Below are 25,683 nucleotides of genomic sequence, written 5' to 3'. Positions count from 1 at the left end.
ATATTTCTCCTGGTCTACCTTATTGTGGGGCTGGAGTTTGGAGGAAACTTCCTCTGGTGGGGCTGGGGATAAAGAACTGGAATTCTCTTCATCTCCCATTAGCTTCAGGAGTTCTCTGCTTGGGAACCATCATGAAGCTTGGCTTTTTCTGCCACTAAAATTCCTTACATCATGACTATTCAAAAGTCTCTCACTGGTATTGGCACGCTCTCCTTCTCGTGAACAATAAGCTTTCATGGGGATTGAAATCCATGTTCTCCATTTGTTGCTGACCTTTGATGATACACTGATTTATTGATAAAAGTATTGGTTGGAAACAATTTTGTAACCATAAGACCTAAATGCTCTTGTTAGTGTAAATAGACTGTGATGCCAAAAGAATTAGGTAGCAACCAAGGATGTGGTGATAACGGGGACATTCTGGTGAGGTGAGAAATGTAGTTCTATCTCACTCCCCATCAAATGGAAATGATCCCATCCTTCATGCTGAAGGGAGGAACCTCTAGAACAGGGTGGTTGAGCTTTTCATAGCAAGTGGGCTGCAAAGGTAGTACAACATTGAACCCATGGGCTGCATACAGCCTTGTTGCACACAAGGCCAAAGGCTGCCTTCCTAAAGCTGGCTAAGCAAGGTTCAGGGCTTTGGGAAGGAGTCAGAAGACACTGGCAGGGTCCTAGAGCCTTTCTTCTTCCTCCCCAAAGCTGGGAAAGCACCAATTAGGCTTTGTGAAGGAGGTGGGAGCACTCTTAAGACCCTGTCTGAGCCCTCATCCATGCTTCCCACTGCTCAGCATCTTGCTTACCTGGCTTTGGGAAGGCAGTGTGAGGGCTGGTGAGTGCGCCAAATGTTGCTGAGGACCACCAAAAAGTCTCAAGGGACCACCCTACTCTAGAATAGGTTGCAATGCGAAACACAATATTCATTCATCAACTCTGGTTGACACTTTAAAGAAATGATGCAAAAACATCTAGCCTATAGTTTCTTTATCAGAAACAGCAGCTATTCCATCAGGCTGAAAGGCCCTTTTGGGGACTCCTCTCCTCAAGTTTTTCCCATTCTAGCTGGTCATTCCTCTGTATGTAAGAAGTTTCCTCCCCCCGCCCCATTCCAATCACTTTCCTTTTTTATTACGTATCTTAGATTGTAAATTTGAGGGCAGGGATTGTTATCAGTGCCATTTGTAAGCCACTCTGGCAGTCATCTTTGGCAGAAGAGTGGGAAGAAAGTTCCTTAAATAAATAAAACTAATTTTACAGTTTGTTCAGAAAGTTGTCAGGAAAGTGTACATTTTGTAACGTAGAAAGGTTCTGACCTTCTCTGGAGTTCATGCACCTTATAGAATGGATCTGAACATTGGAACATTTAATCATACACGCTTAGCTGGCTTCTGGCTGTTTCCCTATATAAATAAGAAATGGGGAGGGAGAGAAATCTATCTGAATCCTGTAGTCAGTATTTCTTCTGCCTGGTTTGCATACCAATAGTAGCATACACCAAGTTTCACTTGCTACGTCTTCTATCTGAAGAGGAGATATTATGCATGTTTATTCTATGGTTTCATTACGTATATTGCACATGGTCGTGTGGCCCATCTAACCTGTAATTAGATTTGAGTATGTTTGAGATTGAAAAAACACATTTCACCTCATTGCTTTAAAATCTTACAGTATTAGCAAGGCAAATATTTTTTTTATGGATAGCTGTTTTTGTATGTTGTAGTTCATCACCAACTACTCTATCAAGGCCAATGAGACAATAGCACAAAAACTTTATATCATTCAACATTAGGTAGCCTCTGTTGCAAACCTTTTAACTTTCAGCTTATCTTCATCAACACATCTATTTTTCAGAAGTTATTAAGGAGAATGCATGCATTCAGGATTTCTGTAGTGGCAGTAGTTGGAGATTTGTCTCAGTTTGAGACGAGCAAATTATGACATGCTGTAATTTGGAGTCTGCTTTTTTGTTGTTGCAGTTCCCAGAGTGTGGTTTTTTTGGCATGTATGACAAAATTCTCCTGTTCCGCCATGACCTGAACTCAGAAAATATTTTACAGCGGATTACATCAGCTGAAGAAATACGTGAAGGTGACCTCGTTGAGGTTGTTCTCTCTGGTAAATAGGTTTTCAATGTGGTTCCCTTGTTGTTACATAAAGCCATGATATTACCATTGCTTCAAAATGGTTGAAATTTGTGGACTGTTTTATAAATATTAAAGGTTACTTGGAATAAAGTAGATGAAATGACACCTTACTGAACCAGCTTCTACAGATGAAAATGGTTGAATTTGCGTGTAACAATTGGATAATCTTAATTATCTTCTGAATTTTTTGGAATTAGTAAATTGTCAGTTACTTGATCTACAATAGCAATCACTGTGTTCTCAATAGTGTAGAAAGTCCTTCATGCAACCTTTATTAAAAAAAAGGTTTGTTTTTCGTTTTTTAAAAAATGTATATAGTTGTATGTCTTACAATGCATGCTTTGTAGGAGTTGAGCATAGTCATCAGTTTCTACCAAAGGCAGTTTGCTGAGGCTACCATTATTTTAAAAAATCATTCCAGTCAATCATACCTATAAATATTGCTGTAATCAAGTGGGACTCACTCCTGTTTTATAATGTATTTTTTAAAAGCATTGGCTACAGTCGAAGATTTCCAGATTCGTCCTCATATGCTATATGTGCATTCTTACAAGGCTCCCACTTTTTGTGACTATTGCGGAGAGATGCTTTGGGGCTTGGTACGACAAGGGTTGAAATGTGAAGGTAAGTTTGTCAGTAAGTGCATCTTAAGTATGACATGTATCTATGTCCATGTATCTATTGTCCATGACAATACACACTTTCAGTGATTTTGTGTATTGTACTTCAGTCATATTTAAAAATAAAACATAGTAGCTGTAACTCAAAGAGCAAGACATGTTATTATTTGAATTTGTTTTTCTAAAAGTCTTACCAAGTCAGCAACCACATCCTCCCCGATAATGCCTTTCTTCTGTGGCAAGCAAAATTTCTCTTTGACAGTGCTACAGAGATAAACAACCCAATCCTAAGGGTTTTAGGGCTGTCATATTAGGTTTAGGGTATGCAAAGCTAATGTCAGCGCAACATTGGAAGCTGTAGCATTATGCCAATGCTGCAGACAAACATGCTGGTACAAATGTTTTGGTCTGACGTGTTGATTAGAGAATTGTTTCCTTTTCTTGTCACAGCTTTTTATAACACGCAAATAAAGTTCTGAATGGGCATACCTTTTCATGCGGCCCTTGGCTGCAGTACCTTCCTCAGTTCTCCTGTCAACAGGCTGTTGTCCAGGTATTAGTAACACGACACTTCATGCTTATTGGCTTTTACTCAACTCCTGTGGTTCCAGCTGAGCCAGGAGTACATTGTTTAGATAGTCTGCCAGGGGAAAGAGAGCTGAGGAAGATCAGCAGCAACATGTATTGCATAACAGGCCCCGTTTTCAGGCTTTAGCTAGGGTGAAGCAGGGTCAGAAAAGCAAGTATTCAGGCCAAAAAAATCCCATGCATTACACAGATCTGCTGATAATTACACCACCACTCCGTTGTGCTAGGAGATTATTAAAATTATATTGAGAGTCAAATTCACCATGTTTTGGCTTGATCTGTCTTTTCTGAAAATATGATCCTAATTTATTACTGTCAGTTCTATTTAAATGAATGGTATCATTCATAATAAGTTGTTTATCCCCCCTCCCTAATGCTAATTTTATTAGGGTGTGGATTAAACTACCACAAGCGATGCGCCTTCAAGATCCCAAACAACTGCAGTGGTGTAAGAAAGAGGCGTTTATCTAATGTATCTTTACCAGGATCTGCACTTTCAGTCCCAAGATCAGTGCAAACTGAATACACAGTCGCAGCCACAGAAGAGGTATTTAGATGATTTTTTTCTCTCTTAAGGTGGGATTCCATTCAAGTTGCACAAGCTACTGTCATGTGTCAAGGCACATAACCCCAAACCTTCCTTTCGTAAATATGTGGGGCTCCTGGAGCTCCTTATCTGTGTTCTGATTTAATTTGTGCTGAGGTTCAGCTGCTCAAATAGCCTTAGAGTAGATTTTCAATTCCAGAGATTTTCCCTGGAAAGTTTGTTGCTAAGCTTCTAAAGCACTCTTCTACAAAATATCAAAACTGATATATAAAAAATATAAAAGCATAATAAAATAATAAAGTATAGTCTGAAATCGTGTGAGGACACCATCTTGCTGAAGCTCAGTAGGTCTGTGTCTGGTCAGTGCTTGGATGGGTGACTTCCTGAGAACAAAATTTATGCCAGAAGTAGGATATCAGTGTAAGAACAAATGGTTTAATGGTTCAGATTTGTGAAGTAATTGTGACTAGATGCTAAATCTGTAAGCCGAACACTTACCAACACATGACATAATCCCATTTTTGGCATGGTGCATGTTGCCATAAACCATTTGAAGAGCGTGATGCAAGGTATAATCACTAGCAACTTCCCCTTTCTTATTCTACCCCCCCAAAAGCACAGCAAATTTAATATGGTTTTACTTTTTTGTGTGTTGTGTGTGTTTATAACCAAATCAGTCACTTAACACTAGGTGATTAAGGTTAACAATGGAAATATTACATATATTAGGTAAAAGTAGGATTTAAGAACCTGATTTATTGCTATTTGGAATGTAATAGGATGAATATATAGTTCAACAGTGCCCTATTGCTTGAAAGGTGGATGGCTCCATTCATGAGTGTAGATGTTACAGTTGTATTAAATTAATAAAAATCCACCCCGTCTGCAATCCAGTAAGGGCTTGATCAGGTTAGATCAGAGCCTCAGTCTGACTTGAACTCTCATCTCACTCACTTTTAAGGAATTAAACACCAGCCGGTGGCCATAGCAAAAACAAGGCATGGAGCCTATTAAAAGTGATGGCGGATGTCTTCTGAAGTATTAAGGAGGGCTGTTTAATATCACTGGTAAATGCCAACTATTTGGTTTCAGCTCGCACCTAGGTTGGTGTAGCAATATATGGCTTCTGTGTTATTTAGATTCCTTAGATACTTTTTCCAGGCTTAAGTAGAAACATAAGAAGAGTCCTATTGGATCAGACCAAAGACCCATCTAGTCCAGCATCCTGTTCTCACAGTGGCCAACCGGTTGCCTTTTAGTGTGGGGAGAGCCAGTGTGGTGTAGTGGTTAAGAGCGGTGGACTCGTAATCTGGGGAACCGGGTTCGCTTCCCCGCTTCTCCACATGCAGCTGCTGGGTGACCTTGGGCTAGTCACACTTCTTTGAAGTCTCTCAGCCCCACTCACCTCACAGAGTGTTTGTTGTGGGGGAGGAAGGGAAAGGAGAATGTTAGCCACTTTGAGACTCCTGAAGGGGAGTGAAAGGCGGGGTATCAAATCCAAACTCTTCTTCTTCTTCTAGTTTGCTATAGTCTTGTTGGTAAAGGAGGCCTGGAAAGGATTGGGGAGCTAGGAATGTTAGGAGCCTAGGGAAAATATCAGGAGAATTAGGTCTGCACCCCAAGTTCACGCCCTGCATGTCTGCTTTTCTTTTCAGCGTCCCCTTCTAGAGCCCAGTAAGAGGATTCCTTCCTGGAGTGGGCGTCCAATATGGATGGAAAAGATGGTGCTCTGCAGGGTGAAGGTTCCACATACCTTTGCTGTTCATTCTTACACTCGGCCCACCATATGCCAGTACTGCAAACGATTGCTCAAGGGTCTCTTCCGCCAAGGAATGCAGTGTAAAGGTAAGAGTATTCACTGCTGCAAGGTTAATATTGTTATTTGTGCAGCTTTTTCGTATTCTTAGCCATAAACCCAAAGCCTGAGTTAAAATTATTTCAGCAAGAAGGGATGCAAGCTTTGAACTACTCCACTAAGTCCTCTTTGTAGCTTTTAAAAAGAAGAAGTAAAAAACCAGGCAAAACTATTGTGGTTTTTCACAAACATAGAATATCCCAAGTGTACAGAAACTCCTACCTTCTCACCTTCACTCTCTTAGTATTAGACATGGGACCACAAACTTTGCAATTGATATGCACAGCATCATAGAATTGTAGAGTTGGAAGGGACCCAACCCCCTGCAATGCTGGATCACAGCTAAAGAATCCCTGACAGATGGCCATTCAACCTCTTAAAAAACCTCCAATGAAGGAGATGTGAGGGACCAGATGGGAGGCTGGGGTGTTGTCCAGCAGATTAACCTCCAGTTGCAGATCCCTGTTGTAGCCTATTGGCAAAGCAAGTATTTATAAAGCCATCCCCACTTTAAAAAAGCTGTTTGCATTTAATTTATACTCTTATTAAAATTTTAAGGAGTGTGTAAAATATAGTATTACTATACTTAGCTGAGAAACCCACTTATTTTCCTAAGTCTCAAATGTAATCTGTGATTCAACATGGCAGTATAGTTTTGTTGTTTATATGCCATCAATAGCCTGTGTCTCCAGATCATGGATCATCTTTTTTCTTTCCCCCCGCAGACATATGCCTCTGTATATTTACTACTTGGTATGAACCCTTGTCTTATATTTTGTATGTGAAGTGCTTAGTTACTTGTGGCACTCAATAATACGTTGTTTGTGTAGGGATTAGTTTTTTAGTTTCATAGCAGTAGAGATATTTTAAAGTAGAGAGTTCAGTAATGAAGTTTGCAAATTAACACACACAAAATCTTTTATGTACAATTTAAAAGAAACAGTCTGGGGACATCCTTTTCAAGAACATAACAGTGGTAAATAAGCCTGCAAAAAGAACCTGCTGGGGCCTAGCTGTGTTCTTCCAGCACCCCATTGCTTTTCTGTGCTGCCTTTCCTCTGCTGGCATTTTTCTACTGGTTTTTCTCCACTGGCAGCCCACTTGGTTTCTGTGGAAGGCAGAGAGGAGGGATGGTTCATACTCCTGCATGCAATTTCTTGTTGCACATGGCTACTTGGTGAGTGCTTAGATACAAATACACCCCCAAAATAAATAAAATGTAGGTGTCATGTAAGGGATATTTAAAGAGTTTCTTCATAAATGTATGAGTGAAAGAAACCATTTTTTTCTTGCTTTAGACTGCAGATTTAACTGTCACAAACGTTGTGCTTCTAAAGTACCCAAAGATTGTCTTGGAGAAGTTGTGTTCAATGGAGGTAAGAGCAAACATGTTCTGAATCGTAAATAATTATTTGTGCATTGATTTTCAGTGTGACTTGCAATATATTTAAAAGATGAGATAGAAGTACGTATATATTTAAATTTGGGTATTTTGTAAATGTTTTTACATACTTGAGTTGACTGAATGTGCTCCCTATCTGCTGAAGTGAAATATATTAACAACTTTGGTCTCTTCAGCAAAGTTGATAGTGAATTTCCATTGAAAGAGTATTCAGTCTTGTGGTCCCTAGGAGAGTGTCTCAGGAGCCATAGGATATTGTGCTAGGGTAGGCTGCAAGGCTCTCTGGGTAATTTATGCTGGGTAGCACCACCACCACCATTTTCCATTTAAGTATTACTAGGTCTGGCAGTAAAGAAATCTAGACCTGAAGTATTTATAGTATTCTGAGAGCGGGGAATGCTTTTCTAGACTCCTGCTTTGCTTGTGGCAGCAGTCCAATATGTAATTCTCAGTTTCTCTCCTTAAAAGCATAGAGGGTGGGGAAATGCTAGGCAAGGTGAGTAGACCAGATCCCACAGCTATGCAAAAACATAACCAATCCCAGAGTTCAAATTACAAGAGCAGATTTATTTAAAGCACTGGAAGAAATAGAAAGCTGTTTTAAATATAAGGAAACTTCTATTTGCTATCCAAGGCAATCTTAGTAATTTACAAATTATTTTCAGCTGACATGCAGAACAGCATGGGTCATCCCAGGCAATTCATAGAAGGCATTCAAGGGAGAGATGGAGATCATTTAAAGACCTTGCCTTTTCTTTAAAAAAAACCCTCTGAAGATTCAGTTGGGGGTGGTGGCGGTTAGCTGGCCAGGTAGGTAAGGTATCCACCAACCAAGGGAAGGCAGTTCTTCTTGGAATCTTTGAGGTTCATCACATATGCAGATGGAAGGGATAAGAAGTGTGAATGGGCAAATTACCTGATTTTCCCCAGCCCCACCCCGTGGGGTCAGAATGGGGTAAGCAATCTCACATGCATGTGAGGCAGATGTTTTAGATGTGACTTATGTGCCCTAACTAAGGACACCAAACCATCAATTTCAGTTGAGTTTCTACGCAGTTCTAAGTGGGATTCAGTGTTGGTGAAGTGTAGGATGCACAGTGGGGAATATACTGTTCCCTCCAAAGTCTTGATGGCCTGTGCAGGCCAGGGCAGGAAGTGAGGAGGGGGCAGACCTTACCCAGTGTTTTCCTTTTACATAGTTTCACTTCACATTCTATTCTCTCTCCCTGCTCTGCCTAATTTGTTTCAATGATTGGTGTGGTTTTCAACGGGTCCCTCCTCGGGGTACCCGGGCTAACTCCTCCAACTTTTCCCACCCCTCATCCTGATCTGGACCCCCCCCCCCAATGTCTCATGATATTAAGGCCCAGTCCAGGGTCTCTTTGGAGAATGAAGGGTCTTGGATTCAATGGATCCAAGCCTCTGCTGGATCCTTCAGAATGCCAAGTTTGGGGGCATAAGTTGCTTTGGGGCCTAGTTGTCAGTGGTAACTGTGTTGGTAATATAAACCTACTGCACCTTTGCAGGCATAATAGGGGCTTCTGCAGTGGTGGTGCCTGCCCCCTTGGTAGAGGTCTGTGGGGGGACCTACCTATGTGCAGTTCTGGACCTTACCAGCCGTGGGATCTGGGGATTGGCATCTCTCCATTAGATACTGAAATTGAGGGAAGAAGATAATATGTTTGGACAGCATATGCTTTCACTGGTGCCTTCAGCATCCCGCTGCTTCTCCCTGTTGCAATAAAACTTGAAGGAATTCTTCTGCTGTAGTCAGTAGAAGACTATTTTCAAGCATATTACAGTGTGTGTGTGTTTGGATTAACCTTTGTATGCTGAGCTGTGACACTCGCCTGCCCGGCTTGAAAAACTCACTAAAATTAGGGTTGAAAATTGACTCCAATGCAAGGCTTTTTTCAAGCCTAGTAGTTGGGGGGACGGGCATGATCTTTCTTTTGGGAGGGAAGGTTAACCCTAATGAATAGCAGGGTGGAAATTTGAATGTGTGTAAGTGTGGTTGCGGTGCGCAGAACATTTTCTCAGGTTCTCAGATTTATCCACTGCACAAAAAAGTTGGGCAACGCAATGCCAGAAGTTGATTCTGGAGCCTCACAGTAGCTGCCATTGATGTATTATACCCTTTGCACTCTGATGGAACTGGCTTCCTAGTTTCACACCTCTGTTTTAATTGCTAGCATCACATAACTCCTAATTTCCTCTGTGTAGGGGAGAATTTACAGAATCTTTTCTAAAGAAGAAATGTTGGAGAGCATGTTTGTGTAAAATTCCTTCTTCATTATTTTGTCTCTGTGCCTGTCTAAAGATACTAGAAAAATCAACCCTGTGTGTGGCAGTTGTGGCTGCCTATCCTTGGCTGCCCTGCTCTGTTTGAAGCAGCAGAAAGCTGGGTTTAACTTGCATTAGTATTGAACCAGGTGTAAAGAGAGTTCTGTTCTCTGATTCCCATCCTGTCCACACCCTTCCCTGGAAAGACATAGTCATGATGTTCTTGCATCAGAGGAGAGGGAGTTGGCTGGCACAGGAGGTGGAAGAACTATGATGATGCCAACTTTCCACTGATGGAGAATTGCCCTGTGTCAGGAAGTACCTACATAGCATGAAGTGGCCTTAGTAAAACAAAAACATAGCCCAATTGTTTTTACTTTTTCTCCTGTCTTGGCTGTGTTTGATTGAGTATATTTGATTTTGTTACATATGTACTGACGGCTGCAACAGATTTCTAATTCATTCCTGACTAAAATTGTGATGTAAATGATTTTTCTAACATGAATAATATGAATGAATAATAATATTTTGGAACCTTTTGTTTTTATATGGAATAAGAACCGGCTAGTCCAGGTCAAGATATGGATATGCCAATGGAGGTTGACAGCAGTGAAATGAACAGTGATGGAGGTAGGAGCTTGGATGATACAGAAGAACCCTCTCCCCCAGAAGACAAAATGTTTTTTATGGATCCAGCAGATCTAGATGGGGACAAAGATGAAGAGGCTGTCAAAACTATCAGGTTTGTAAAATCAAAGCATTGCATTGCATGTCTGTGAAGCTCCCTATTAAAGAAATTTTTCTGTTGAGAGGAGAATGAATTTTGCTGTTCACTTTTTATTATTTATTATTGGTTTTACAAGAGATGCTTTCTCACTCTTCAGCATAAGTGAAAAACAGCAATTAACAGAATTGATTAAATGTGAAAGTATGTAGGCTTGAACCTATTGGAAGTAGAATCCCCTGTGAGCGTCAACATGGAAATAAATTACATTATTGAAGAATGCTTAGCTATACTGACTAGTTGATGGAAAATGTTATGCTGACCTAGATTTATAGGGCTACTTTATTCTCCTGACCTTAGGCCAAACTCATTCCAGTCCTAATGCAAGTCAATTGATTGAATGGAGTTACATAAGGAATCAATTTTGCTCCTTGTGTGTGTTGCAAGTTAGGTTAAAGGAAACAACTTTTGGCTCATTGGATGTGACCTCTAAAGGGTCATGTGTTTTTACTCGTATATGTACTACTAGAGTAAATTATTTGAATTACAGCTCATACTATTGTTTATAAAAGATGAGATCCAGTGTAGTTTATGGAAATAGAGCAATGGATTTAGAATAGTATTCAGCCGTGGACTCGTTAGGTGGCCTTAAAGAAATTTAAGCCTTAGCTCCATACTGTAAAGTAGGAATAATAAAGACAGATTTCACTGGGATGTAGTGAGAATGAAAGGGAGGATTGCAAGACCATTATCTACCTAAAGCTCAATTCATGTCTACTGTGTGCTTCAAATCATTTCCCTCTCTAGCAGGGTGGGGAACCTCATGCCTGGGGGCCAGATGTGGCCCTCTGTGCCTCTCTATCTAGTCCTTGAGACTCTTCCCGGCCACAGCTCCTCTGCCAAGGCCATACCCCTCTGTAGCACTGCTTTGACCCTCCTTGAGTGTTTTTGTGTGGAGGGTGTATGTCCTTAGATTCTGATTACGCTTCCTGCTTGCCTGCATGGAGGATAGAGAAGAGTGGGTGGATGTGTGTAAAAACTAGTCTACCGTACAAAAGTAAAATTCATGTTGACGGCTCTTTCTGTTACCGTCCCCACTTTTGCTTGTGGCCTTGCCTCCCACCAGCATGTGATTCCCAGAAGGTTGCTTAGAAGGGAATGCAGCCCTTGGCCTGAGAAAGGTTCCTCACCCTCAATGTACAGACAGGGCTTGGACTCAGTACATGGCAACCAGAATGCAGGGCCCTGCTTGGTACCATCTTTCTTAGGCTGTGCTTGTCCTCTCCTCCCATGAGAAGATTTCAGAGTGGAAGTGGAGCTGAGTTCCTATCCTACTGGGCACAATTCAGGATAGCTGCTATAGTACTTATCTCTCCCTTCAAGAAAAATAGGAGCACAGGAAGATGGTTTTAATTTAGGATAAAACTTAATGAAGGATAAATTTTTGCTCTTTGTTACTGTTTCTATTGCTGTTGGATGTGTGTATATGTGGAAAGAGGACTGAGTTTATATTCAGGCTTGGTTTGATGAAAGAAACCCTCCTAGGACCCCTTGTTTTGTTGGTTCATAAGGCAGGTTTGGGCTTTACTGTGACCTGCTGCCGAAGAGTTAATAAGTCTGCCTTGGCATCTTCTATAATGTTGTAAAGGACTTTTACTCCTCATCTAAAACTGAGTCATAGCCCCTTAACATGGTAACGTGTCTTGCCTAATCTGGGTGGGGGAGGGTTAGTGATTTTAAAAACAACTCTCTTGTCATCCGTATGATCATGATGTGCCCTACATAATGTTTTATCTTTAGAAGATTTTTGTTTAAGATGCAAGTAATAGTCAAGAATATTCTACTTGAAGTTTATCCTGAATTATAGCACAGCTATAGGGTGTGCTGAAATATGTATGATTAGAGACATGCGTTTCTTTTTTCAACAGCCCATCGACAAGCAATAATATTCCATTAATGAGGGTTGTGCAATCAATCAAGCACACAAAGAGGAAGAGCAGTACAATGGTGAAGGAAGGATGGATGGTTCATTACACTAGCAGAGACAACCTGGTCAGTAATTTTACCTCTACTTTTCAGTGTAACTTTTAGTTATTTTAAGTCTGGTATGGGGAAACTGTGGCCTTCCAGATACTGTTGGGCTCCCAACTCCTTCAAAGCAAGCTAGCGTGACCAATAGCTGAGTTTATGGGAATTGTAGTCCAACATTTAGAGAACCACAAATTCCTCACCTATTTTTTGCTTTAAAAATTGCTTTAAAACTCTCAAGAAAGGAAATGATCTGTGTTGCTCTGTTTATGCAAGCAGGGCTTCTTCAGTACTAGCTATGGGAGGAGAAAGAACTCTCTGTACTGGCTGAGCTCTGTCTGCCATTGTAACCAACAGAAGCCTTGTTTGTATGTTGGGCTCAGGATCACAATGGTGTGGTAGGGTCTCCCTTATCCAAGACAAGTTTCCCGAGCCATCTCTGTTGCAGCCTCTGAGGAGCAGCTAGAAAATGGGGTCACAGTATTGTCCTCCCCCTTCCATTGTTTTAGGAGGTGGTAACAGAAAAAAAAGGGGGGCACAGGAGGTACTGAGAAATATCTTGGTCCTATGCATTGCTGCACAGGCTTGAGTTTTAGAGTAGGCACTGTTTGAAAAAGCATAGCTGATAGAACCTTTAAAGGTCATCATCAGTACAGGCCATTGAAATTGCTAACATGGATTCTGCTATAGTGTATCAGTGTCTGTGTCTTAAAGAGAAACCCTCTCATATTTGTTGCAGAGAAAAAGACATTACTGGAGGCTGGATAGTAAATGTCTTACACTATTTCAGAACGAATCTGGGACAAAGTATTACAAGGTAAGTGATAATATAAATCTCTCTCTCTCTTTTTTTTACTTATGTCAGTTTCCATCTAAAGTGTTGTTCCCCTAATGTTAATCTGTAGTTGAAATCCTTCATTTACATCCTTTTCTCTGCACAATACTCTATTTGTGTATTAACTGTTGAAACCTAAATATCATAGGTATGTTAAGATTGAGATGTTCTTTTAATGAAGGTGCACCGTGTCTCTTGTGTACAGTTCTTTATCTGTTTATTTGTGTGTTACAGTGCCCAGCCATGCATGGATATTTTATGCCCCTTGAAACCAGACTAGTGAATGTTTGAGGGACTGGGGTAACAGAAGTAGAATACTTAGTGAAGAAAAGGATAGCATATATGGGAGGAGGCAAAGGATTGAGGGAGCCAAAATTGATCCTGTCCTGTGACATAGCTGGGAATAAGAAGGCTTACAAAGCACCTGACAGGCTGTAAAACTGAAAATAAGCAATTATGTTTGCTTGCTGAGTGGATGGTGAAAGGTCTTATCACTTTGGATATGGTATGGTGATTCTGTAATGATGAACTGGGTCATCGGGCTGCTATAGAAAGATTGATTCTGTGGACAATGTAGCACCAGAGATGAAAGGCAATTCCAAACTGTATCGTGGGAGGAAAATGCCAGTTGGGTCCAGAGCAAAGACAAAACTTTATTAGCAGCCCTTCTTGATTGTAATATTTGTGCAGTCCCAAGGAACCTAAAGAGGGACTAAAGCCAAGGCCACTCAGTGCTATCAAAATATTTCTACTTGAGTTCAGTAGCATACATTTTGTTATTGTTGCATATGCCCTCCACTCTTAGTGTTTAACACCTTTTGTTTCCTTTAGGAGATTCCGCTTTCTGAAATTCTTCAGGTGACTCAGCCGCGGGACTTCTCAAACGTGGTGCAAGGCAGCAACCCACACTGCTTTGAAATAATCACTGACACTATGGTGTACTTTGTTGGCGAGAACAATGGCAGCAATCATCATAATCCTGTTTTAGCTGCTACTGGAGTGGGACTGGATGTAGCGCAGAGCTGGGAGAAAGCTATTCGTCAGGCTTTGATGCCAGTCACGCCTCAGGCTAGCATTTGCACTGCTACAGGACAAGGGAAAGATCACAGTAAGAGCACAGAAGCACTCTCTTCTTCCTAATGGAGATCTGTGAAGTAATGGGCCCTGGTTCAACAAAATATTTTATGGGTTACTTATGCCTGCAACATGTCATGGGGCTGGCTCTGTATTTGAATCAGACCTTCAACTGCTACATATTTAGCATTAGTTAGTACGTCAGTGCTGTGCCTCTCGGAGTTGATTCCTGTCTTACTAATTCTATATATGTAATGATTAAGGGCCTGATTTTAAAACTGAAACTGTGTGGAACACCATACGAGTAAACAATGCAACTCTTCCTAGCCCGGTGTTGAAAGCAGGCCTCATGCTGCTAGTGTAGCCTTTCCGAAAATTCTTTTCCTTCCTGTGTGAGTTGTAGCCATTGACTAAACTCATCTGAAGTCATGCCATTTATCTTCTAACTATAGAGCAAGCAGGACTTGCTCGTAGAATGCTGACATGTAACACAGCTTCAGTGGAGGAACTGAGAAGTCAATTTGGCTTACAGAAAAAAACATGCAGAGAACCGTTGTCCTAGGAGCAGGAGGAACTGTGTACTGATGGCAGGAAGAGAGAGGGTGGTGACATGGGTGTTGACGGTGAAGAGGAGGATTAGAATCCTGACAGAAAGATAAATGAGTAGGCACTGGGCTAAGGAAGGCATGACCTGAGGGGAGGACAGGTGGAATTACAACATGTGTGCTTCATAGCCAAGAACAGTGCATTTGTGTGGGGTGGGGGACAGGGAGGGCTAAATAGAAGGGTGGACTGGATTTTTCGTGATCCTTCTCGTATTAAAAATAAGGCTGAGCCCTGGCACATTGCAGCTCTGAGCTAGAGGCAAAGAATGGAGAACTTGTGATGAAAAGCAGGACTGGGTTGTCTGACTGTTGAATTAAAGGAGATTCTGGCAACGTTTAGTGCCCCCAAAGACTGGTGTTTAGGTTCAGACCTATGTAACAGTCATGCAATACATTTTGTGAGCCTATTTGACTTGTACATAAGAAAAACGCATGTGCTTACAAATTCCTTAGTTCCTTTGAGGTGGAGACATAAGGAGAGCAAATTGAAGGAAGGAGGAACACGGGCAATGTTGATGGCCAGTGACAAAATAGAACTGAAGAAAAATATTCTGTGTTGTTGTGGTGGTAGAGCTCGGTACAAGGGAAATTTTGAAAGCTGTCTGTTAGGGGAACACAAAGAGGTGTTTGGAAATGTGATGCAGAGTGCCAAGGCTACGTTTCACATATTAATTGGAATGTCAATAAATGTTTGGCTGCTAGGACATTGGTCTTTCATTGTGCTTCCACATTAAAAACATGTATATTTTCTCATTGCAGAAGAATTATCTGTCAGCATTTCTGTTTCGAATTGCCAAATCCAAGAAAATGTGGTGAGTCAGAAAATGTAAATACTATTGTAGCTGGATTGTTATCAGTTGTCCCCCAATGGCTATTTTATATCAAAATAATTGGAGATAAAGACAAATGAAAAGCTGAAGAACACATTGTTCCCATTAGGCAACCTAGCTTATTTAGTACAATGACTTGTCTGAAAAAAATCTATATATGGTAAAGTTTCTTAACCTTTTTAGTAGTGAGCAATGCAAAAAGAGAAGCCTTGTAAATGATACTTTTTAAGTTTGATCCCTTCCCCCACTTGATATGCAGGAATTGAACTAAATACAATAAAAATTACTGCCAAATTTTGAACCTATAATTTAAAGCCATTATCAGTTGTTGGATGAGAATTAAGGCGGCTGCTTCTTCTTCTTCTTCTTCTTCTTCTTCTTCTTCTTCTTCTTCTTCTTCTTCTTCTTCTTCTTCATTATTTTAAAAATACTATTGTTGGGGGCTGCCTTTTTGGTAGTTATTTCCCAAAAGGAGGAATGACTTTGTTCCCCAAGCATGAAATGTGCATCCACGTTCTGATCTAAAACCATACTTCAACGCCTTCTTATAGTTGGTTATCTGGGGGAAGGGAAACCCCATAGTCTAGGAAAACAAATGCTGCAGTCCTTTGCCCAGTTACTTGAAAGCAAACCTCATTGAATTTGACAGAATGTTTAAATGAATATGTATAGGATTTGTAGTTTTGGTAGAACATTGGTAGGATAATTGAAATGTTTTGGGACACGGGTGGCGCTGTAGTCTAAACCACTGAGCCTCTTGGGCTTGCTGATTGGAAGGTCGGTGGTTCGAATCCCCGCAATGGAGTGAGCTCCCATTGCTCTGTCCCAGCTCCTGCCAGCCTAGCAGTTTGAAAGCACGCCAGTGCAAGTAGATAAATAGGTACCGCTCTGGCGGGAAGATAAATGGCATTTCCATGCGCTCTGGCTTCCATCACGGTGTTCCGTTGCTCCAGAAGCGGTTTAGTCATGCTGGCCACATGACCCAGAAAGCTGCCTGTGGATAAACGCCGGTTCCCTCAGCCTGAAGCGAGATGAGCACCACAGCCCCATAGTCATCTTTGACTGGAGTTAACTGTCCAGGGGTCATTTACTTTACCTTTACCTAACTGAAATGTTTTATTTTATTGGTAGTTTAGGTGATGTGTGGTTTGTACTCTGCTTCCCTAGTCTTTTGTTTATTATATTAGTGATATGCCTGCCAGGTTTGTAGGATAGAGGACCTGTGTTTCTTGTTTCTGGGCATTCACACATGTTGGTTCAGTGCCTGTTAAGAGCTCTTTGGGAAATGTCTCTAGCTAGGCTAGAGTTTTAGTAGGTGTCCTGTCCCCACCTTTCATGTGCCCATATCAAAAGGGCATGGCTTCTACTTTTGTGCTCAGTTTTCTTTCTCCCTCATCTCAAGGTTGACTTTTGTTTGTGAGGCAGACAGATTCTTCTAGTCAAGCACTGCTTAGTGTGAGGTCAGAATGCTCTCTGGAATGCGCCCAGAAATTCTGGAATGTTTTCCTGTAGATCACCTTAGAGCAGGTCTGGTGGTGGCTAAATGAGTTTCACCCTGTGCCAGTGACATAAATGAGGTAGTGATGCCAAATCTGGGGCCCAGCCCTACTCTTGCTCATATTACAAATATGTGTGACAATGTGCTTACTACAAGTACAGTTGTCAGGAATCCATCATTGGTTGCAGCTCCTCTTTTGCATATACAGATTACATCTACAATGTGGCAAATGTTCTTGACTGGCCATGCTAAAGAAATAAAGATCTATGGTTCTGATGGGATTTTCATATAGACTGCCCTTAGTATATGAGCACACATTCATGCTGACAGAAAGGCTGGTTTGTATGCTTTATCATTACACAGCTGGAGACAAGTTTAAGGAATGCAGATTGCACTGCAGTTTGTAAATTTGCAAATAAATTACAAATAAATTTGTAAATGTTATTTTTGTATGCTGTTCTCATCTCTGTCACACAAGTTACTATACATGGTAAACAATGCTAGCGTGAACAGGTTTTAACAGGTGGGAATGGACCTTTTTTACTCCCCTTTTTTGGAGTAATTTTTAATTGGGTTATAAACAAAGACTTTCTTTCCCTTTTTGTGTCCATGAAGTGTAGCTCTTAAAGCTTCTGCCTCTGTCACTGAAGTAATTGAACATAATATTTACCTTCCCCTGCCTGCACCCTCTCTTCCCCTAGGATATCAGTTCCGTATACCAGATCTTTGCTGATGAGGTGCTTGGCTCTGGTCAGTTTGGTGTTGTGTATGGAGGTAAGTTTGACTAAACAATCACTGCAAGTTCAGACTTGTGATATTTGGCTTTGCTTCATGCTAGATCTTCTCTCAGTTTAGGAGAAAGTAATTCAATGGTTCCAGTTCAAGAGACAGTTTCTGTCTCTTATGCAATTGCTTGCCTGGTTTACAACATTAATTCCCATTCAGTTGGTTCTTCTGTTACCTTGCAGAAGTTATGGAATGTTACTGTTGGGTTGCCTTTCTTTTTAATCTAGTGATAATAAGCCTATCTTTTTTCTACCTTTTACTTACACTTAAATCTGTAAGGCAGGTACTCTTTCTACTTGCTCCATGCAACTATCTTCCAGAGCAATTATTGTACCCTGACTAATTACAGAATCACCAGTACTGAATAAAGAACTCCAGGTGAGGTCTAGCTAGGCCTCTAAAATAGTAGCATTTCTTTAGCATTCTTTTTAGCCCCTTATGTATATTTTGTGCATATCTTAAATAAACTGATCAGCTTTTCTCATTAATGTTGTGAGTATCAAGGCTTTTGTATGTTTTGTTCCATATCAGCTGAAGTGCAATGTGATAGAAGCTAGGGTTGTCCTGTAGGTAGAATCTCGATTCTGATCTTCATCCTTTTATTAACTCACTCAGTAATTCTGGAACATTTTATTAACTCAGCCTAAATTCCTCATCTGTGGAAGATAAGTAGTAATTTTATTTTATAAGTGAGTGTGGCTAAAACTGTGAATATAAGCAAGTCTCTTTGCACATTCAAAGCTATGTTTGTAATACATGAAGAGTCCCCGAAGGAGCAAGTTTTGAAATTCTGATTTGTTTCAAGCAAACTCTGTTGCCTCTCACTTCTGCACCTTGAGAGCGGAGCTAAACAATGATTTTGTTGAGTCAGGCTCTATGCCCATATTAGTAAAGGTGTATCAAAAATATCCCCATGCAAATTAAGGACTGAGAAGAAGCCCACCCCACTAAAATGAAAGTGTTATTCTCTCCTTGGACATGCAGGGATTTTGGTCTTAAGGTGAGATCTTAACCACAGAGATCTAGACAGCAGAGCAATAATTGCCTTAAGCAGGGGGAAGCACTTTGATATGATGCAAGCTTCAGCACTTTGCATGCTTCATCTGAGATTGTGATTAGGGTTATACTACTTCCCATCCTCTTTCTCATGTGATAATCATGTAGACTTCACATTTGCATAGGAACCTGAATGCTTCAAGTCCAACAGATGCAGATGCCTTATTCATGCAAACTGTACATTCTTAATATTCTGGTGTACAGATCATGTGGCCAGAGCCCCTATGCAAGCATGAAATCTACCATGTGAATGTCAGGTGGGGATAAGAGGCAAGCTCTCTCTTCTCATGGGTATTGGCTGAAAATCTGTAAATGACAGATATATTTCCCTCTCTGTTTTTCAGTGTAATATTTAAATACACATTTATCACAAATATCTACCTTCTGTGCAAAAAGTTTGTTTCTGACTCTCCTTGTTAGGTTGGAGATACTAAAGTGTGTACTCTGTGTGTGTTTATGTAGGAAAACATAGGAAGACTGGAAGGGATGTGGCAATTAAAGTCATTGATAAAATGCGATTCCCCACAAAACAGGAAAGTCAGCTGCGCAATGAAGTGGCCATTTTGCAGGTACAAAGATTATTTGAATCTGTTCTGTTACATCATAGGAATAAGTTTATTATTGAAATACTGTGAGTAGGTGAGCAATCAGAGGCTTGAATTGTACAGAGGCTTGAATCTGCATGTTTCAGAGTTGTGAACATACGGCGCTTCTGTGTGATCATTGTTGACATAGCTGGGTACAATCTCTGCGTAGTCTTGCTTTTGTATATTTTAATATTCCTGCTATAGTAGTTTCTGAGCTATACAGGAAACCTGTAAAAAGAGCCAAAGCTTGTGTTTTCTCTCTACAAATATTGCTAGGGATTGCTTGAGTGCTTTCTAAACAATAAAGCATAGCCAAGACCTAGGCAGATATTTGCTGATTTTCAGTACATAATGGTGGTACATTTTTCATGACAATATTAAATATACTTCCTAGAATTTGCACCACCCTGGGATTGTAAACCTGGAATGTATGTTTGAAACTCCAGAAAGGGTTTTTGTTGTAATGGAAAAACTTCATGGCGATATGTTGGAGATGATTCTTTCCAGTGAGAAAAGCCGGCTTCCAGAAAGAATCACCAAATTCATGGTCACTCAGGTGAGTCTGCTCTCAATAATGGCTTGTACAGTTCTGTTGTCACACATTCAGGGCAGGTTACAACTATTTAAAATAGACTGTTAAAACAATTTAAATCAAACCACAGGAAACTACTTTTTCATAACATTTCAGAAAAGTATTATATACAAAGTGACCTTAAGTAGGGATCTGGATCTGGATCCCCTAATATTTATTAGCATATGTACCAGGCAGGAATCTTGGTAGATTGAGATTCCTTTTTATTTCTGCTCTCGAAGAAGCACCTTTCACAAACAAGCACAAAACAAGCAGTGACTCAGGGTTGTATTCAAGATAGTGCTACATTAAAGAGAGTTAGTGTTGAACTTACTCTGCTAACATGTCACTTGGGGGGAAAAAGATTTCAAAATGAATAGCTTGTATGTGTATGCTAAAGTTGTAGAGGATGGAAAAATTAAAGGTAGTTTTACAACATGTCTGGTAGTGCAGCCTCTTGCACAACAAGTGAACCTGTTGCTTTCGACTCCATGGCATGGTTCAGCTCCTGAACCCTCTGCCTCTAGAATCTCCTGCTGCCTGCCCCCTTCTTTGTGGTACCAGTCATGTTCTCTTCCCCAGCTGCTCCCTTTTATTTATTTTTAAAAAATATTTGTTGACCCTAAAGTAGCAGCAGCCCTGATACCAAAGGTCCTCTTCAGAACCAGGCACTCTGGGTAATGTGACCAGGAAAATGTCTGTTCAGCTTCCATGGTTTGCCATGGCAGGGAGGTGGGAGACTTGTCAGTCCACCATGGATTGGAGTTGCGCTTGGCTTCTCAAGCAAAGCACTGCCTCCTAGGCTCAGTGGTGGGTGAGTGGGCAGCAGGTTGGGCTGGTGAGTTAGCACTGGTTTGTGGGCAGCATTGAGAAATAGACCTCCACTAGTGCAATGGTCTTTGCACTGGGAACCTAAGAAGCTGCCTTATACAGGAGCAAGACCATTGGTCCATCTAGCTCAGTACTGTGGACATTGATTGGCAGTGGCTCTGTAGGGTTTTAGGCAGTCTTTCCTAGTCATGCCTGGAAATCTTGGGGGTTGAACCAGGGACCTTCTGCATGCAAGGCAGATGATCTGCCACTGAACTATGGCCCTTCCCCACTAACGATTTGACAGCTTTGGCTCCAACCTCAGTCTCATGTGAAGGTGGGCCTTTTCTCCCCCTCCCTAACCTTAACATCTTTCAGAAGAGGGGCTGAAGAGGACTCCTGGTGATTCTTAAACTTTTAGGCGATTCTTGGACACATAATATGTTGCATCTCTTTCTCTGTGATGTGAATGATTTTGAAAATACTTTTTTCCTTTTATTTTCTTAGATACTTGTTGCTTTGAGGAATTTACACTTCAAGAATATAGTGCACTGTGATTTAAAACCTGAAAATGTACTATTAGCGTCAGCAGAGCCATTTCCTCAGGTGGGAAAGAATGAAGTATTTTTTTTAAATGGTTGTATATTCTGCAGGAGGAAATATAGGATAAAATGTTCATTAACTCTGTATTTTATGCCATTTGGGAACAAAGCACCATCTTTTGTACTTTGAATACATCTCATAAAACAATTCTCCACACACCAGTGTTTGTAGGTCTCTGAGAGAATTGTTACTAAGCCCGAAAGTTAGAACCATTCCATATGATTTACCAAGTGGCCTGGTTGGACACTTCAGGTATAGTGTGTCGTTTTTCTAATGAACAATTCTTGCAAAATTGTATGTTGGCGCACAACTCCCTACCCCCGTCTGTTTTGTTTTAAAGAGTTGGCTATTACAGTTAATGAATTTTTGATACTGCTGTTCAGTTCAAGGTAATTTAATCAAGGGATATTTGTTTTACAGGTGAAGCTGTGCGATTTTGGTTTTGCACGTATTATTGGTGAGAAGTCTTTCCGGAGGTCTGTAGTGGGAACTCCAGCTTATCTCGCCCCAGAGGTGCTTAGAAGTAAGGGCTACAATAGATCTCTGGATATGTGGTCAGTGGGAGTCATCATCTACGTGAGCCTTAGTGGTACATTTCCATTTAATGAGGATGAAGACATAAATGACCAGATTCAAAATGCAGCATTTATGTATCCACCAAATCCCTGGAAGGAAATATCTAGTGAAGGTAAATATACTCTAGAGGTTTTGGATATAATATCTTGGTTCATAATATTTTCCATGTTTCTATCTTTTAGACTATAAGGCATGTCATTTAGTGTGAATGGGACGATGGAATTATAAGAGATTTAGGAGGAAACAAAGTTTTAGGAGTTATTGCAAAACGTTTTACTGTAATAGAAAATATTCATTTATTGCACTTTTATTCCACCTTTATTTCCAAGTAACTCAAGATAGTGTATAGGCATCTGCCTCTACCCTGTTTTTTATCCCTGCACCAACCTTGTAGGGTTTGTAGACTGACAGATAGCAAGGTCACCCAATGAGATTCATGGCTGGAAAACAGATGTGAATCTGGGGCTTCCAGGTCCTGGTTGAACGCTATCCACTATACTGCAGATGGGTCTCCAGCACAGATGGATAAAAGACTTTAACTTTTATGTTGGAAGCCTTCTGATTCATGTTATAGGGTCTGGTTTGGAGGGTTGTAAGATTAAAATCCTTGAGGTATGGCCCTGTCAGGCATTATATTTAGGGCTTTCCCAATGCCTGCTGTAGAAAGGAAAAGAGCCACCAATTATCATAATGGACCCTGGAAACCCTATGTGAAAACATGCCTGTAGATCAGTGTTTTTCAGTTGGTGTAATGTGTTATTCAGCAATGCACTTCTTGGTACACAGCCCTTTCCAAAGTTGTCTTGCTTCCTCCCATGCCTGTAGTCTGCGTTTCCCAGAAAAAAAGTACTTTACTTATGCTTAAAGCTTGCTAATGTCATGTTTAGTTTTCAGCACTGGTGTGTAGGTATTGACAATATGGAACTTATTATTTGGGTCTGTTGCATATCTTTTGCAGCAAATGTACACTTTGAAAAATTGTTTCAGTAGTAGGTATCAATTTGTCCTGAAAGCATCCAAACTTACCATCCTATGCATATTACTCAGAAGTAAATGCTGCTCTGTTCAAAAGTACTTACTCCCAATTTAATGTGTAATCTTTCAGCATTATGGTACAATTCAAATTCTCTAAAACAAATAGAAGTCTTATTCTTGACTTCAGATGAATTCCACCCATACGACACAAACTGTTGGTGTAGTACTGTTTACACAAACCCACAAACTTTCCTTTGTCTCTTAATTACTATTTTTTCCTTCAGAATTATTATTGTGGGTGACAGGAAAGACAAAATACTTATTTTGAATACTTTCTCTTCTTTGCTCCTCCAGCTATCGATTTAATAAACAACTTGCTTCAAGTGAAGATGAGAAAACGTTACAGTGTTGACAAATCACTTAGTCACCCGTGGTTACAGGTATAGCTAATGCATACCAGCTTTATTGTGTTATATGTTACCCAGTTCAATTACATGAATCATAATCTGACTCAAGTAGTTGACAGGTCTTGTATAAATGAAATCTTGGAAAGTTTATTTGATTCAATTTGAGTAGAGCTATCTATTTTTCCTTCCTCTCTGTTTTGGGCATGATGAGAGTTTGTTTAATTTGTCTGGGTTTAGCAGTATGCACTAGGTTATTTGAAATAATGGATGTTAAGAGTCATAGTTTTGGGATTTAGAATGATGTTTCTGACACTCATTACTTTATAGCATTGGTTGTTGTATCATACACCCAGCCATCAGTTACTGACTTAGAATGTAACTAGATGCCTGAAACCCACTTTTGCTGAGCTAAAGTATATGACTTGGTGATGGAGACAGTACTTGAAAGGAAGAATCAGCTAACAGAAAGAAGGGTTGTCAAACCCTTCCACTGATTTTCCTCTGTAAATGCTTTCCTGAACCCCCACCATAAGGGCTCTTTTCATTTTGGAATCCAGATAGAGAGTAAAAACCCAACTTAAACTGTCTTGAGGGAAAGGTACTTGGAGAGGATCTCCTGTGAGCATCCCATTTCCACGTCTTGATAATTAGCTGGATTTTTTATTATTATTTGCAAAAAGCACCTCCCTCTAAGCTTGGCTCTAATTAAGTTTAAGGGTGGTGAGCATGACTAGAGTGGAGGTCTATTATCTTGACCCTTGCCTGTTCTTTGTGACCCAGGCAGCACTTGTATCATTAAAGGTGAAAGATGTTTTGACTTACTTTGCTGTTAGGCAGGCATGAAGATAGGCATACTGGGGTCTTGCAAGGGTTAGAAAGTAATGTGATTAACTGGCATGAAATCAACGTGTTACATTGGTTTGAAGCAGAGGCTGTGGTGGGAGTGAGGAACTTGCCCACCATCAGAGCTGAATATTGTTGGGTAACACACTGTGCTTTTAGAAATGAATCACTGCGCTATTAAGATCAACATTGTGTTCAGAAACAACTCATCTAAACTTTTCTTTTTAGGATTATCAAACTTGGCTTGATCTTCGGGAGTTTGAAACTCGCATCGGAGAGCGTTATATTACCCATGAAAGTGATGATGCTCGCTGGGAAGAACATGCGTATGAGCACAATCTTGTATACCCCAAACATTTCATTATGGCCCCCAATCCAGATGATATGGAGGAAGACCCCTAATTGTTATCCAGGGAAAGGCACTTAACTTAAACCATTACTGATACTCTGATGGAGCAAGTATTGCTCTTTGCTCTTCAGTCTATAAAGCAGTGAAGGATCTTCCATCAGTTTTTGGATGGACTAGATGACTTGGGAAAGGCTCCACATCTCTAGTTACTATGACTATGAATGTGATCCGGCACTGGGTTAAAAGCCATGAAATATTTGTGTTAACCTTGCCTTACTGGTACATCACAGTGATGTTACTGGCCGATGAAGTGCACAGAGACTTGATGTAGTATGTGAAATTCCCAGGGTTTTTGTAGTTTACACAATAACAAAATAATTTTAATGGTTTTCTAGTTCCTACCTACTAAGCCATAGAATACTATTTTCTGGTATTTAGATACATCTGTTATGAAGCTGTAGAGAAACCTGAAATATATACCATGACCAAATAACTACAACAATGCTTGATTTTTAAGCCCCATACAAAACCCTCGTAGAATATTTATTTAGCAGGTATGAGTTGGAAAAGCAATAAAAGTAAAGGGAGCCAATAACTTTAAGGCAGATTTGTTGCCCTTCTGCTTAACTAGAACAGCCTCTTGATGTATGGAAGTGCAGAGCACTAAAAGTACTCTACAATCCCACTTAATACAGACAAGGTGTGTTTTTGCCTTTACACTTACATTAGGAGAACAGTAAAGCATTATGATGAATTATCATTGTGTGGCAGATGTTAGTGTGACCTTGAGGGTGTCACCCTTTTCTTCCCTTCCCTTCCTGCTAGCAGGTCTGCTTACAAAACACTTACATTTAATCCTTACAGTTCTCAGTTACAGATGAGAATCAATTTGGCAAGCACTCCTAGATTTAATGAGTATGAATGGGTGGTACTTCGTAGATAAAAAAAGTTAACACAATTATATGAATTCACTTCCTGGCCACTGTTTGTTCCATCATAGTGTTAATTATTGCTGTCTGAATAGCAGCCTGTCAGTTCTGTTTTGCATCTGCTTTTCTTCTTTCTGATTCCCTGTCCATCTCCTTCC

The 25,683-nt window shown here is 40.4% G+C and overlaps 1 protein-coding gene across 4 annotated transcripts in view; it reads left to right on the top strand.

Moving 5' to 3' along the window:
* Positions 1-25,683, top strand: part of PRKD3 (protein kinase D3) — a 50,622-nt gene that overhangs the window by 24,296 nt on the left and 643 nt on the right. For 2 of the 4 annotated variants that reach the window (XM_028724190.2, XM_028724191.2), the window contains exons 3-19: positions 1,977-2,115; positions 2,637-2,768; positions 3,742-3,899; positions 5,555-5,744; positions 7,053-7,130; positions 9,998-10,181; positions 12,092-12,215; positions 12,931-13,008; positions 13,858-14,134; positions 15,465-15,517; positions 17,735-17,807; positions 19,338-19,444; positions 19,857-20,018; positions 21,351-21,449; positions 21,867-22,134; positions 23,352-23,437; positions 24,476-25,381. In XM_028724190.2, the coding sequence (XP_028580023.2) occupies positions 1,977-2,115; positions 2,637-2,768; positions 3,742-3,899; positions 5,555-5,744; positions 7,053-7,130; positions 9,998-10,181; positions 12,092-12,215; positions 12,931-13,008; positions 13,858-14,134; positions 15,465-15,517; positions 17,735-17,807; positions 19,338-19,444; positions 19,857-20,018; positions 21,351-21,449; positions 21,867-22,134; positions 23,352-23,437; positions 24,476-24,649 (2,382 nt within the window). In that variant the 3' untranslated portion in view covers positions 24,650-25,381. Of the gene's footprint in view, positions 1-1,976; positions 2,116-2,636; positions 2,769-3,741; positions 3,900-5,554; positions 5,745-7,052; positions 7,131-9,997; positions 10,182-12,091; positions 12,216-12,930; positions 13,009-13,857; positions 14,135-15,464; positions 15,518-17,734; positions 17,808-19,337; positions 19,445-19,856; positions 20,019-21,350; positions 21,450-21,866; positions 22,135-23,351; positions 23,438-24,475; positions 25,382-25,683 lie in introns of those variants that run through there. The other 2 variants (XM_077925714.1, XM_028724192.2) reach the window with 2 other exon arrangements.

This window comes from Podarcis muralis, chromosome 3 (genome assembly GCF_964188315.1).
Source record: "Podarcis muralis chromosome 3, rPodMur119.hap1.1, whole genome shotgun sequence".
NCBI classification, from domain to species: Eukaryota; Metazoa; Chordata; class Lepidosauria; order Squamata; family Lacertidae; genus Podarcis; species Podarcis muralis.
The sequence above is the reverse complement of the archived record's forward strand: the minus strand, read 5'-3'. Positions and strand labels throughout refer to the sequence as shown.